The sequence below is a fragment of the Plectropomus leopardus genome, chromosome 4 (assembly GCF_026936395.1).
Source record: "Plectropomus leopardus strain MGB_pleo_1.0 chromosome 4, ASM2693639v1, whole genome shotgun sequence".
NCBI classification, from domain to species: Eukaryota; Metazoa; Chordata; class Actinopteri; order Perciformes; family Serranidae; genus Plectropomus; species Plectropomus leopardus.
The window spans coordinates 3,285,646-3,300,038 of NC_142179.1; the positions used below are offsets into that span (position 1 = coordinate 3,285,646).

The following is a 14,393-nucleotide window of genomic DNA, read 5'->3' on the forward strand; positions in this document are numbered from 1 at the left end:
CTCATTGTCTTTCACCTTTTTTTCCCACACATTGCACTAATAAGCTGCTGCTTAGTCCCTTTCTTGCCTTTGCATTTTTACAAGAACCGAACAACGGCGGCATCATGCTGCACCGGCAGTGTCCGAAATTAACTTTTTGACTCACTGGCCGATGAAAATGAAAAAATCCAACAGCCAAGCATATTTTTTTACCTCCCAAAATGATAAATTGCCATTTCTTGTTTCACATATACATTTGTTTCAGTACGTTTCATTGAGAGAATAGTGTATAATGTTGAGGGCAAACTTAAGCAAAAGGCCAGAGCTAATTCTGAGGCAAAATTGTTTGCTGCTCATCACCAGCAAGTTCACTGTGGTAAGCAGTGATGCAGCTTAGTTTAATTACATGACTATTTTGGTACAAACCCAGAAGTGTGGCGGATGACTTCCCAAGATTCACTCACTAACCAAATAATCTACCCCGATTTGGTGCTTGGTGGGTGTTAATTTTGGAGTCTGTGCTCCAGTGTGTGATTTCAGACAGCATGTCAGCATCACATGGCAATAACAATCATTTACTGTCCCAATTTTAGGGTACCTTTTCTCCTCCTCTGTTCAGAGGGTTACAGGCTCCCTGACATAATTGTTTTCCCAACATGTGGACATTTGCAGCCGCCGTTCTTTCAGGAGTCAGCAGGTAACTGCAGCCAGTTGCTTTTTAAATTTACCTCGGCGGGTCGCACACATAACACGTCCGGCCCATTGTCCCCTCCTGCTGACTGTCCCTTTTATACAGACACAGCTTCAGCGCTGATATTGCCTCCCATGATGGCTCAAAGGCAACACAACTTTGTCCCCCCATTCTGCAATTGTACCTTTTATACGGGACGGCGAGGCGGCCTTGAACAGGCAGTGTTAAAGGTGCTTTAGTTTCTTTGTTTTAGACACATAGCGACTGAGTCTACAAATAATCAGGTAATCAACCCCCTTTATTTTGAGAATTATACCCTCGTATCTTACATCAGCTTTATATAAAGTGATGTGATGAATACCATAAATATATAAAGACTTGTCACATTCATGGTCCACCGTGTTTTTAGGTTTCTGATTTTGTTATTTTATAATAAGACAAGAAAGAGGCTTTTAGATCTTGAATTCAGTGGCCACTCTTTCACAGAATCGCAGAACCCCCACGTAATTACTATTTATTTACCAGAAAAAGCAACAGCAGAAGAAAACCTTGAGTCTTAATACTGCGAGAATTCATCCGTCCAATAATAAATGAACTCTTCTCCTTGAGCCTGAACCATCTCTCTTTATTTGCAGCAATAAAATCTGAAATTGGATCAAATTCTTGTACTACAGCCATATTTTGGTAATTAAATTTGAGGCAGCAGACAGAGGAAAAGCTAGAGAGGCTGAAAGATGGAATAGAGGGAATCGAGAAGAGACACAAGAACAAGAGCTTAAATATGTGAAAACATTTGAGAGGTTTAGACTGTTAGTGCTAGTTTCTAGCACAAAGGGGTTTGGTGGCTGTCATGATGGATGCATTTTCCAGATGCTGTCAAATTCAGCTGGTGGTCTTGATTTTTGTGTGCTAGAAGGTGATTGATGATGTTCTGAAAGTACAATTTTATCCCTCTGTCTGTTTATTCATGGCGAACTGCTACCTGCTCTACAGCTGACACTCCAGTTGTTTTATTTCCCATACTTATTTATGCATTTAGTTGCCATTCTTCCACCTATTTACATGTAATTTGCCTTCGGGTGTACCTGTTCAGTTTTTTTCTCTTTTTCTATTGACACAAGCCATTCACTGGAGCTCCTTGGGGGTTGCTTTCTCTAACCTTGTACAAATTGTATTCCTCCCTCACTGTTTTTTTTCATTCCGTATAATTCATATTTGCAAACACGCAACACCTAAACTATTCACTGGCTCTGGGTCTTGTCCTGTCTGCTTTCCTATCCGGCCTCAATCAGGGCGTGTAGGCAGCACAGATAAACGACTGCGTGTTGAATCTGTATTGTGTTGTAACACCTCCGCTGCGCTCGCTCTATATTCTACACGCTGTGTATGCCTGATGGAATTCTCATATTTTCATTATTGTCCGTTCGGTTGTGGTATTTGTGTCACGTCGGTTAATTTCCATGGAAATGGGCGGACTGTAATCGACAAGTTTTGTATTCATGCTGGTTAAAGGGACCCACAACCATTTTCTCTTTCTGTCTCCAGGGATTTGTGAGTATTTTGGTCGTGCATGGTGTGTATTAATATTGTGTGTGTCTTTTTAAAGGGAGAGCGTTTAAGGATCCCTGCCAACAAGTGCTGTCCGGAGTGCGTTTCCTCATCCCAGGGCTCCTGCCAGTACGAAGGAGTCGTCTATGGAGTAAGTGAAAGTGACAGAAGAAAAGACTCTTTTTATGTCTATTCTCTGTCTTTCCTCTTCTCCTGATCAACCAACCCTTCTACAAAACATTAAATATGCAGCCTTAGATCAGTTTAAAAGCGCATTACACAATACTAAGTTTTAGATGTCCAAATACTTATGTGTAGTTATGTGTCTGGAGCCTAAATTCCTGCACAGGGAATTTTATTGCTACTGAATACACAGTATACACTGACATTTTTGGACAACAGTCTACTCGCAACTTTGTACCAACTCCTGCGACCGGACATTAGCCAGAAGAAGGCTTGGTAGAGGAAAATCTCTCGGCCCACGTCGGGTCAACCTCGCCCTGATGACGGCTCTCCTCCCTCTCTTTGGCCAGCACTTTCTGTTTCGTTTCTCCCCTATAGTCTGACTGGCCGCTCGACATTGGTCGTTAGTGAAGATCCTCTCACAGTCTGATACATTCAGTCCAAACCCCACATAACTTTTTACAATGTTGATAAGTGCTTCTCTATCATAGAAAAGTCTTGCTTTAGCAGAAGGGGCCATGGAGTCCAAAATATATATATATATCTCACAAAAAAGTTGCAAGGATTTGTGGAGCTACTGGCTGCTGCATCTACATGTGCTGCCTTTGTCATAACAATCATAACATGCTGAATCGGCGGGAAATAGCAGACGAGGGTCGATGAGTGCCAGTGACGCAGGACATACAGCGGCTAGGACGACAGACGCTCTCTGATGGCCCAGCATTGACTGTCTGCCGTCGGCTTGGTTTGTCAGGGCCTTATCCTTTTCTGTTTCAACACGAAAATGCCCGCATGCACTTGACTTGTCTGCACAGAGGCCTGACCTCAACCCCATCCAGCGCCTTTGGGATGATCTTGAGCACAGACCTAATTGTCCAACATCTGTGTTGGACCTCACCAATGCTCTTGTCGCTAAATTGGGACAAATTCCTGCAGCCAGGCTGTTAAATCAGGTCAAAAACCTGAAACTAAGTATAAGCTGAAATAACAGCAGAGGAATTGGTTTTGGAATCATATGTTCAGCTACCAAATATACTCTACATGTGTATGTGGTGTTTTTCTCTTGTCTTGGTGAGAAACCCTAAATAACATCCAAGATGATTAAACCTATAAATCATAAGTAATTTGTTTTCTAAATTTGGTCACTGCTGATAAGCTGGACCCACCTCCTTCCCGCCTCCTTGTCATTACAGAAACCATCACTGTCTCATTTATCTTTCATCAAGTGGCCTCCCTGGACTTCTTTGCAGGCATTTTGGACAGTTTATGATTCCACTAGTGTCCTTTCCCCGGTGAAGTGGCACTTTACAACAGATCTGAACTAACAGGAAAGGTTTGGAGAGAGTCGTGGCCTTTCTCTGAATCTTCACTGAAAATCAGCAGTGAAACTTTATAACTACTGTATCCACTGCTGCTCCTTTTTAAGGAAGAAATGTTGAGAAAAATTGAGCTTCTCTCTTTTTGCAGACATCCCAGGTCACAGAGGACGGTGGCTTTCGTAATTGTTGATGCCTTTATAGTTTCGGAGAATGTAACATTTTGCGTTTTGAATCTACCTGTCGCAAACATGCAGATAATTTGTATTTCACAGAAAGAACGAGTTTGAGAACACAAAGCTGTAACCCAGGACAGCTCCAGAATCAGCACCCTGGACAGCGGTCGAGACCCAAACTTTTAATTTAGCATCTGTTTTAAAGGTTGTAAATTTCCACGTTGAAAGGAAGACTTTTCATGCTGGGTGCATGCCAGAAACATAAAAAGCTTGTTTTTCACAGAAATCTATTCTTTCCAGGGTGAAAAAGCATTTAGATCAATTCTCTATTAAAACTCACGCTAATGATATATTTCATGCAGACTAAAGGAGGTTTTATTGCACAGCCTGACGCCTCCGAAAATGAGTAAAGCCAGATCCTCACCTCTATCATTTTGACTGCAGGTGATTTTGACATGCTGATTTCTCATTAAGACTGAAAGAACAACAGTGAACTCAAGCATCCACAAATTAATGTACTCTACTCTAAATACTCCTCTAATTAATACCCCAGAGGTGGTTGAATAAGTATAGATTCCATCAGTCTGCTTCTGTCAGTCACAGAATAGAAACATCCTCGTGGTTTTACACCAGCACATGTTGGCCTGAGGCGTTTGTGTAACACTAGTATATACACATATGAACAGAATAATCTAGGAAGATCGCCAACAAGCTTACTGCTCGCCTAAAGCAGAGCCAACAGTCGAATTTACTCTTTACTGGACATCCTGCTCTGCTGAAACAACTTTGCACAAACTGATACATCTGAATTTCAGTTTTCAGATATAAAGGTAATATCTTCTCTCAGCCTTATCCACATTCATACACCCTCTTGTTTTTTTTTTTCTCCTTCCCTCTTCCCATGGTCTGTTTGACACATCTCTCCTCTTACCTTCTCCCCCCTCTGTGACTCTGTTCTCTCGTCTGTCACTCAGGCTTAGGCTTACAAAGTCCTCTCGTCCATAGAGAGCAAAACAGCTTTCCTCATCCCTCTGTCTCTCTCTGCCTCTTCCTCTCCCTTTTTCTTGCCTCTGGTTGTATTCCTGTGTGTAACTGTCTGTCTCTCTGTTTCTCTGTTTTCCCACAGCATGACAGTCAGTGGAGTCCCTCGCCCTGCTCGGTGTGTGTTTGCACAGGAGGGAGCGTCTCCTGCAGCGTTCGCCCCTGCCCTCCTCTCAGCTGTCCGGAGGACCAGAGTCCATTCACCCCGGCTGGAGAGTGCTGCCCCAAGTGTGGCCGCAGCGGAGGTAAGAGTGGTCTCAGGCACACTTCCACATACAGATTACAGATGCAGCCACTGTTTCTTCTGGATTTTGAAGAACTTTTTGGTATATTTTTTGGTATATTTTGTATTAACTCCAAATCCCCTTGTTTGTATCATTAACACTTTCCCCTCTGGAGTATTATTATTACGTTGTCAGCCAGCGCCACCATTTTTGGTCATTTTTGGTCATATTCACCAGTTTTCAAGACCTCCAGAATATTTTGTTCTCTCAGTATATAAATAATGAATACATCAAAATCAAGACATACAGACAAAACATTTTACTCTAGCTTCTTCCATTCCTTTTTATCAACACCTGAATTTGTGCAAAACAAAACAAAACAAAAAAACAGTTTTTGGGGAGGCTGGCTGGCCTGACGGCTGCTGTGGTAATTGGTAACTCTGAGCAGCGAGCAGGGGAATAAGTGACAATTTATTTCTCCCTTGTTCTCTGATGATCTGAATAAGTTGCTCGGTGTGTCTCATGTTGCTTTTTAAAAAATAACGTTGCCGAGAGCATCTGCAAAGCTGCTAAATAGAAAGAAAGCAAGTCAGTAGGCCCCTCTTCCTGTTACCCTGGGAACGTCTTGTTTGTTTGTTTTTCATTTCAACATCTGTAACAGCGCCCCCTACAATACAACAGCGAAAAACACTGATTGACGGAATATCTCATCAGCGGCAGGGAAAGTGTTAACTATGTTTTGTATTATATTGTTGTATTGTTTGTATTGGTTTTCTTCTTCCACGCAGCCTTTTTATTCAGTTTATTTCATAGGATATGAAAATGAACTCCAGATGGTGGATGATTTATTACCTTAATGCAGTTATTTTTTCCTTTTTTTTTCCAAATTAAGGTTACGTTGTAGATGTAAAATGCAGTTAAGGGTAGGGACTTTTTTTTAAAAAACATTGTAGACATGACAGCTTTGACTGCTGCACACGTACAATTCAGAAAACAACAAAATACACACCATGCTTTTCGCAACATCCATATTTGCACATTTGCTATCTTTGCACAGCATTTGTTTGCTTGTCTGTCGACATAAAGTATGCTTTTATCCATATTTCCAATTTCTGCAGTGGAAACACACACAAAGTCATCAAAAAACTCGAAATACTGCAAAAAAGAGGGGGGGATCTTGCCTTGGAGATAGAAAACCAGATTACATTTTAATGAAACTGGTGGGAGGATTTCTCCACTATTGACTATGTGTCAGTGATGCCCTGCTCTACTATTATATGAATAACACCACACATTTAGACTGGGAGAGCCCTCAGGCTGCTGCTGCTGACCAACAACAGCTGCACGTCAGTTATATTCCAGCACCTTTCTCTCAGGCAGGTTTAAAGTATCTGGAGCTCTCGCTTGCTACCTGACGACTGGTGGTTAAATAAAGACATGCAAGTAAACAAAAAAAAAAAACAACACAATATAGTGCATTAAGTGAAACACCATGACCTATTTCACACACTCACAGACATATACACACACACAATGGCATGCCCTGTGGACTTCCACGCTCACACAGGAAATCTGAGTGTGTTGTGTGTGGAGCTGAGAGTCCTACCGAGCAGCAACATGCCTCAGGTTAGCTTACTTCCTCCTCTTTGAATAAACATGAACTCGACTCTAAGTTCAGCTTCTTCTAACCTCTAATGGGTTTTTCTGATGCTCCTTCTTTTGGCGAGGCCTTTACTGTTTTTATCTAACCACTCCATAGTATGTATATATATATATATATATATATATATATATTATGATTTTGTCCGTCAAGATAAGTAGGCCGTCAAGTAGAGCTTTGGTGCAGCATGGGACTAAATTTTGTATTTGGATATTTTGTTTTCTAAAATTACACAAAGAGAGTACATGTAATTTATCATTTTTCTTCCTTTAGTTGTTGCTTTTTACAGCTGTGTGTATTTAATTGAGTTCCAGAGATTTTATTCTAAAGTCCAAAGATGTGAATTTGGTGCGTTCATCCAAACAAATAATAGCAATAAAAGCAATAAAAATGTAAATGTTTCCAGTACAAATCTTAACCAAAGAGATAAATGTTTTTCATATAGTAAAATGATTAATGCTTGCAGGGTTACAGGGGCGAGTTAAATGGTGCATCATTATTTTTTTGTGTGTGATTGTTAATGAAAATTAGCTTTAGCTGGTGACTCACACTAAAAGTAAAATATGATAGAATAGAATTTAGGGATTTTTAAAAGCCCATTTCTTAGAAAAATTAATAAATCCTGTTTAATTCAATCATGTTTTCTCAAAACAAACCCTGTGATGCATGCTGTTCTGCCTCGTATGTTAAAACTCAGATGACCCTTTATGTTTTTAATTTACGCCCCTTGAAGCTTTGACATATAGGCGCATCTTTAGTTGACTAATCAGTAATATCTGCGCTGGGAAAAAGATCACCCAGACAGATTGTTGTCGTGATAAACCCTGAGTTTTAAGAGTGTGCAGAGCAGCTGGGGCCGAGCTGAAAGGTTAATCTCGACTCTAATGATATCTTGGAGCAGCTATGATGCGTCCCAACGGTTAGCAGCTAATTAGCGAACTCCCCTTTTTTTCTCTCACTGTAAATCAGTGGGTTTGAGGGCAAACAATGCTCCAACAGTCAGCTCATTACCTGACACCTATTTTCAGCGTTTACTCATTCTGTGTGTGTGTGTGTGTGTGTGTGTGTGTGTGTGTGTGTGTGTGTGTGTGTGTGTGTGTGTGTGTGTGTGTGTGTGTGTGTGTGTGTGTGTGTGTGTCTGTCTCAGAGTCTTGCTCCTGGCAGGGGACTGTATACAGAGACGGTGAAGAGTGGAAGCCCAGCCTCTGTTCCCGATGTGTCTGCAGCAGCGGGGAAGTCCAGTGTTCGGTTGTAGATTGTCAGCAAGTGGCCTGCAAACCGGTGAGTTTCTGGAAATGTAACGCACACTTTTTAGGATTTTCATGCTGGCAGTTGCACTAACTCTGTGTCTGTCCCTCTCAGCTCACTTCTTTTTTTTTTCTTTTGCCCTGAAATCGAAAGTCAGAGAAAAAAACAATACCTTTTATTCAATATAACTGATCATCCATCTCATACTTATACTGTACATCTTTCCTTAGGATGGGAATGCAATCCGTCTTTATAGAAACACCAGACAAAGATGACCTTGTTTTCTGTTCCGCTGCGTCCCTTATTGGTGGCTTTATTACCGGATTGCTCAGAGCAATTTTTCAAAAATGCAGACTCTTGATTTGTTTTCATACCAAATACACACTGGGACTTTATATATTATAATGAAGTGGAGAACATTATAATAAATCCCACGGGAGTGTGACTAAAGGGAGCAGCGCCGCACAAAAGGACGGCACACGCTCATCTTTTAGTACCCTATCTGCTGAGCTCGACTCAGCAAGACTCAATGTAAGCGTGCACACGGGAACGCGTTTCCGCTGAGGGGTGCTGCACGGTATAAACGTTAATGTATGTGCAGGCACTTAGACAGGAGCGGCTGGAGAACTCCATCAGCTGTCAGTCCAATGAATATGAGATCCTTTGCCTCAGACGCATTCTTGTCTGTACTGCAGGGTTCGAATTACACAGTGCTTTCAGGTGTGCACCACTACTAAAACATGTCACGGTCAATAACAGGGTTACTGCGAAACAGATACTAATACCGCTGCAAGCAGTTAATACCGGCAGTAACATTTCATAGAGGCACAATAACAGCAATGTAAGAATCACGCAAAACCTTTAATAACCTTAAAAATAAGGCAGAAGGACACAGGTACACTCTTTCTGCTTCTGATAAACAACCTTTGAACAAAATAGCTGAGCATTATTTAGCAAACTTAAATAAAACATCTGTCTGCAGCTCTCAGCTTCCTCTGTCTCGCTGTCTTTTCTGTTGGTCAGTGGGACGAGTTCAGGTGACTACGTGAATGTAAGAATTTGAGTGCAGCGCCGCTTCACGCACAGATGACTGCAGCAGGGACAGACACACAAGTTAAATAGTGGAGACTGTTGTTCGGAAATGGAATGTAATGAGCAAATAAACACACAAAATTGACATATTAATTCTATTTTTTTTAATTTAAGGAATCTTATGTGCAGAAAATATATAATCTATAAAAATGTGAACAATTTTTTAGAGCTCCCCCTGAACGTCTCAAGGAAGGCTTTCAGGGGAGCTTGTGTCATTTCCAGGCGAGCTGAGCTCCTCTTAGCGCCCCCATAATCGAACTGTGCTGTACTGCTCGGTGTTTTTTCGATGAAGCCGCACAGGTACACAGGTACTTTGGGCAAATCATACCTATGTTCATCATCTGCTGCATCAGCCTCAGCACCCACCACCCCGCACCCATTTTTAGCCATAACAGTATTCATCATGGCGAGCTTGCCACCTGGCGAGTCAGCTGGGGTTGATTCGGTCGACTACAGTCAAAACGTCTCTGATAGGACGGGACTTTCGAGGTGCCGCATGCAGTCAAGAAATATCTCCAATGTACTATTCTGCTTCTGAAAACCCCAATACTCAAAATCTCCATTACTGTTTTGGAAATTTTGCTTCCCTTCCCAGGTCAGATAAACAAGACATAACGTATAAGACAACCGTAGAGTTGTTGAAGGTGTATTTCACAGCGGCACACTTGCAATTTCTCCAGACGGTTTCTGACTTTCGCTCTGTCTCTGCGCTTGAGGCACAACGATGAAACTGATGCTGATTTTTTTGTAACTCTTGGTAACATTTGCCAAAATGTCTAACAGCATTGTCACAGGTGATATTAATAGTGCTGTTCATGATATAATTTTATTACACCACAGAGGAAAAATGGGGATTTGTGCTCACTTATTTTATTATTGTGAGCCATCTGTGTGTCTCTTTCATTCTTTCTTGACTGTTTTTTTTCCTCTTTCTTCAGCATGAAAACTTGGTGATCCAGCCAGGTCACTGCTGTCCCCAGTGTGTGTCCAACCCCTGTCTGTCCTCTGGGAAACAGTACCAGGTAGGAAACTGTGTGTGTGGATGCACCGCTTATTGTGTGGATAAATCCTCTGTTTTACACAAAGCATCTGAAAAGAGCCATTTTTGTGTGTGTGTGTGTGTGTGTGTGTGTGTGTGTGTGTGTGTGTGTGTGTGTGTGCGTGCGTGCGTGCGTGCGTGCGTGCGTGCGTGCGTGCGTGCGTGCGTGCGTGCGCGTGCGTGTGTGTGTGCACAGCTGATGACAGCTCATCACTCTGCTCTGATGTGACCTGGCACATTTTATTCTGTTTTGTGTTTCTCTGCACAATCTGTTAGAATCTGTTTGTGTGATGACGGGAGACTTTGACATATGCATGTGTGTGTGTTTGATATTGAGATGAAAGCAAGCTTTTTCTCTCCTCTCCTCTCCTCTCCTCTCCTCTCCTCTCCTCTCCTCTCCTCTCCTCTCCTCTCCTCTCCTCATTTCTTGTCTCCTCTCCTCTCCTCTCCTCTCCTCTCCTCTCCTCTCCTCTCCTCTCTAATCTCAGGCTGCATCACCTCATCTGCTCTTGCTTTCTCCTGCTGTGTTTATAGTGTACACACTCCTTTTCTCCCTCCCTCCTTCTCTCCCTCCCTCTCTCTCTCTCTCTTTCTCTCTCTCGCCGCCAAGTTTCTCCTTTGATCATGTCTGTGTGTCCCATCCAGTCTAATGTGTGTTTCTGTCTTCCTAAGACACACACACACACACACACACACACAAATGCCTGCACACACGCACACACTGACACTCATGTTTGCGCAGTCATGACTTCAGATATGTGTTTTCTTCTTCTTCGTGGTGTCAGGGGGCGTTTCGATTTGTTATTTATTAAAGAGAATGAATTATGTCGCGTGGCTTCTGGTCTCAAACACGCAGCGAAGTCCTTATAGAAATATGGTCTGTGTATGTGTGTGTGTGTGCGTATGTGTGTGTGTGTCTGTGTGTATGTGCGTATGAGTAAATAGTCTTTGTTGTTATAATCATGTCGTATCATCTTGCATTTATTTTCTTTACCGCAGAAATGACAGTAATTTGGACATTAGAATGAAACAAAAATGCAGTCGTCAGATGATCTGTTGTTTGGTTAAAGGGAACAGGCTGATATTTTGTTTTGGTTTCATGGAGTTTGATTGATTATGTTAATACAGCAAAAAAGATCAATATTGGAAGTTGTTTACAGGAAGCCTCTTTAACCTAACATGATACAGCATCTGAGAGCTTCACTGCACTTTGTGTCACTCTAAGTGCTGGAAAGTGAGTCAATATTTGAAATGTTGTGTGATTTTTTCAATAAATAAGTTGTGTGTGTGCACACAAATCAGTTGTTTACGCTGTGTAAACTTGGGTTGTGTAAATCAGTCTGGGGTTGGCTAGACATTGATTCTCCTTCTTACTGAAATTTTGCAGGAAGAATAACTCTTTGTGACTTTTTGGGCTAACCAAAAACCATCCACGGACACCGATAAGCCAAATTTGAGTGCTTTAGGCAGTTTGCCACCATTACAAGTATTACATTTTTAGCACTCTTAGCTGCAAAGTAGTAACATTTTGTGATAGCAGGAAGAAATAATTATCTATAACCAGAGTCAGAGCAGTAATGTTGGAAATCTGAATCCGACTGTTGTAAAAACTTGGCTGTAATCTGAGATAATTGCCCTTTTTCTTTTGAAATAATGAACAAATTTTCATCCTCCAGACTAAGAACTGTTAATAGATCAAGATCTAGTTTGAAAAAGCAAAAAAATTAAAATAACTACTTTGATTTAAAGTTCACTTTTGTGTTTTTTGTATGCTTTGAGGAGCTGAGGGTCCAGAGCTTTGGGATCTAATATTTTTTCATTTTAACCCCAGCTGTGACTGCTTTTCATCTTTAATGGGGTGGACACATTGTTCAGTGTCTCTAAATGTGCATAATATTCTCTGTATAATTTTTGTGTTCCTGTGAGTGTGTATTTGCAAATGCCTTGTGGATGTGTGTGTGTTGTGTGTGTGTGTGTGTGTGTGTGTGTGAGATGGACTTCATTAATTTTAGACATGTTCAGAGTTGTGTGTTCAGACCTCTTTAGATCAGCATGTTTGCTCAGGTGACAGTGAAGCTGTGTGAACTCTTACTGAACCAAATGTAAGTTTGAGTGGAAGAGATCTGAGCTACGGTGGATTATAAATCACTAACTCACATATATACTTCATGCAGGGTAGTGGTGTTAAAGGAGCTCTTCAGAGTGCGTTGCCGGGCTTTGATCCCTTTGATAAATGGCTGTGATAAATGTTAGATCACTGCAAAAATGTCTCCTTTCTTGTGAAATAATGAATTAATTTCTATTCTCCAGGCTTCAGTCAATATTTAATCGAGCAGTTTAAGCCTAAAGAGGAAGAAGCAAGTTAGGATTTAATCTGACAACCACAGGAAGTTGACCCCAAATTGAAACAGATTACATATTTAAGGCGTGACACACATCACGCATTTGAGCCGCTGTGGGACAACTTCACTTCATTATAGCGTCCTGACAAGGGAGTGCACAGACCAACACTTAACTAATTAGGAACACAGAAGCTGATTAAGCAGTTACACTGTCCATCACTACCCTGTTAGCATTTGGAAATGTGCAGATCAAGATAAGCTGGTTAAAACTGGGCTGAACTAGTTTGAAGCGTGAAGCGTTTTTGTTTAGTCTTAGATCAGATTTAGCTATTATTTCAACAGTATGAGCGAAGACCAGTTTAACACTAAAATATAGTGATTTAAATGCTGCTTTAAGAACTCTGTCTAAAAAAAACCCCCAAACTTTTCAACGAGAGTAAGAAAATTTTTACTTTAAAACTGCTCCAAAAATGCAAAATTGCCCAACAATACTTGATGAGCACAGAGGCCTAGCAGTGTCTTTACTGTTGAAACCTAGTTATCTGTCAGTTGTGTTGTGAAATATGTATATATATATATATATATATATATATGTAGTATTAAAATTAATTTTATTACCAGCAAAAATGGGTAAGGGCCAAAGTTCAGCTTCTTTACGCCCGGATTTTTAAGTCATGAACTTGTTGACATTTGATAGCTGGTATTTGCCCCTGACAGCATTGTGTGTGTGTGTGTGTGTGTGTGTGTGTGTGTGTGTGTGTGTGTGTGTGTGTGTGTGTGTGTGTGTGTGTGTGTGTGTGTGTGTTTGGAAGCCATTCACACTGCTAAGGCTTCCTGCTTCTTCTCTGTATCTGCACACAGAGAAGACGACACTCGTATTCAAATGAGCTTTGATTTTCCTGCAAACAGCCCGTGATTCACTGTGTGTAAGACCGTGTGTAAGTGTGTGTGTGTGTGTGTGTGAGTGTGTGTAGTTTGGCAATAGTCTCAGCTTGTGTATTTGTGTGTTTCTTGGCAGCATGGCGAGCAGTGGCAGAAGAACACCTGCACCACATGTGTGTGTGACCGGGGTCAGTCCAAATGCCACACACACACCTGTCGGCCTGTCACCTGTGACAAGGTGGGTAATCTTACACACACACACACACACACACACACACACACACACACACACACACACACACACACACAAAAACAAACACAAACACACACATGGAAACTAATTTTCACTCAGTTTTTCTACAAAATTCACCTGATCTGTTTGGCTCTGTGTTGAAAACAGTGGATGCAGAGATGGTTAACTATGCCAAACCACACAGAAATGTCTGCTCGCTGTCTGACAAACACACACACACACACACACACACACACACACACACACACACACACACACACACACACACACACACACACACAAAGCGAAAAACACCACACCTCGGCCGACATGTTATTGTTAATTGTATGTAAATTTCGGCTTGCAGTTTTCAGTAATCTCTTGTTAGTGAAGTCAGGGAAGACCATAAAACAAAATCCAGACACACAACAAAAACAACCAAACATTAAAGGTTTACGCTCACACAAGTATGTAATAATGCCAATACAAGTGACAAGTAAAATAAAAGATAGAATAAAACCAGAATATACTAAAAATATTGCATGGATAAGGGAGGTAAAGTTGCTGTGGGGTTAAAATGCAGTTACACTGCAGTGATTAATGGAGAAAAGGACTCAGGAAAAGTTAGATGCAAAAGAAAAGTTTTACATTTAGATTTTAATGGACAAAAGTTGGGAAATATTTAAGATAATCAGAGATGCTGAAAGCAGCATAACTGTCTTTGGATCTGACTGGAGGCG

General features: G+C 41.3%; 1 protein-coding gene across 1 annotated transcript in view; it reads left to right on the forward strand.

Moving 5' to 3' along the window:
• The window catches only part of fras1 (Fraser extracellular matrix complex subunit 1), a 313,566-nt gene that overhangs the window by 91,663 nt on the left and 207,510 nt on the right, over positions 1-14,393 (forward strand). Inside the window, exons 4-8 of the mRNA XM_088076327.1 lie at positions 2,277-2,369; positions 5,020-5,179; positions 7,966-8,099; positions 10,097-10,180; positions 13,558-13,659. Of these exons, the coding sequence (XP_087932453.1) occupies positions 2,277-2,369; positions 5,020-5,179; positions 7,966-8,099; positions 10,097-10,180; positions 13,558-13,659 (573 nt within the window). The remainder of the gene's footprint in view (positions 1-2,276; positions 2,370-5,019; positions 5,180-7,965; positions 8,100-10,096; positions 10,181-13,557; positions 13,660-14,393) is intronic.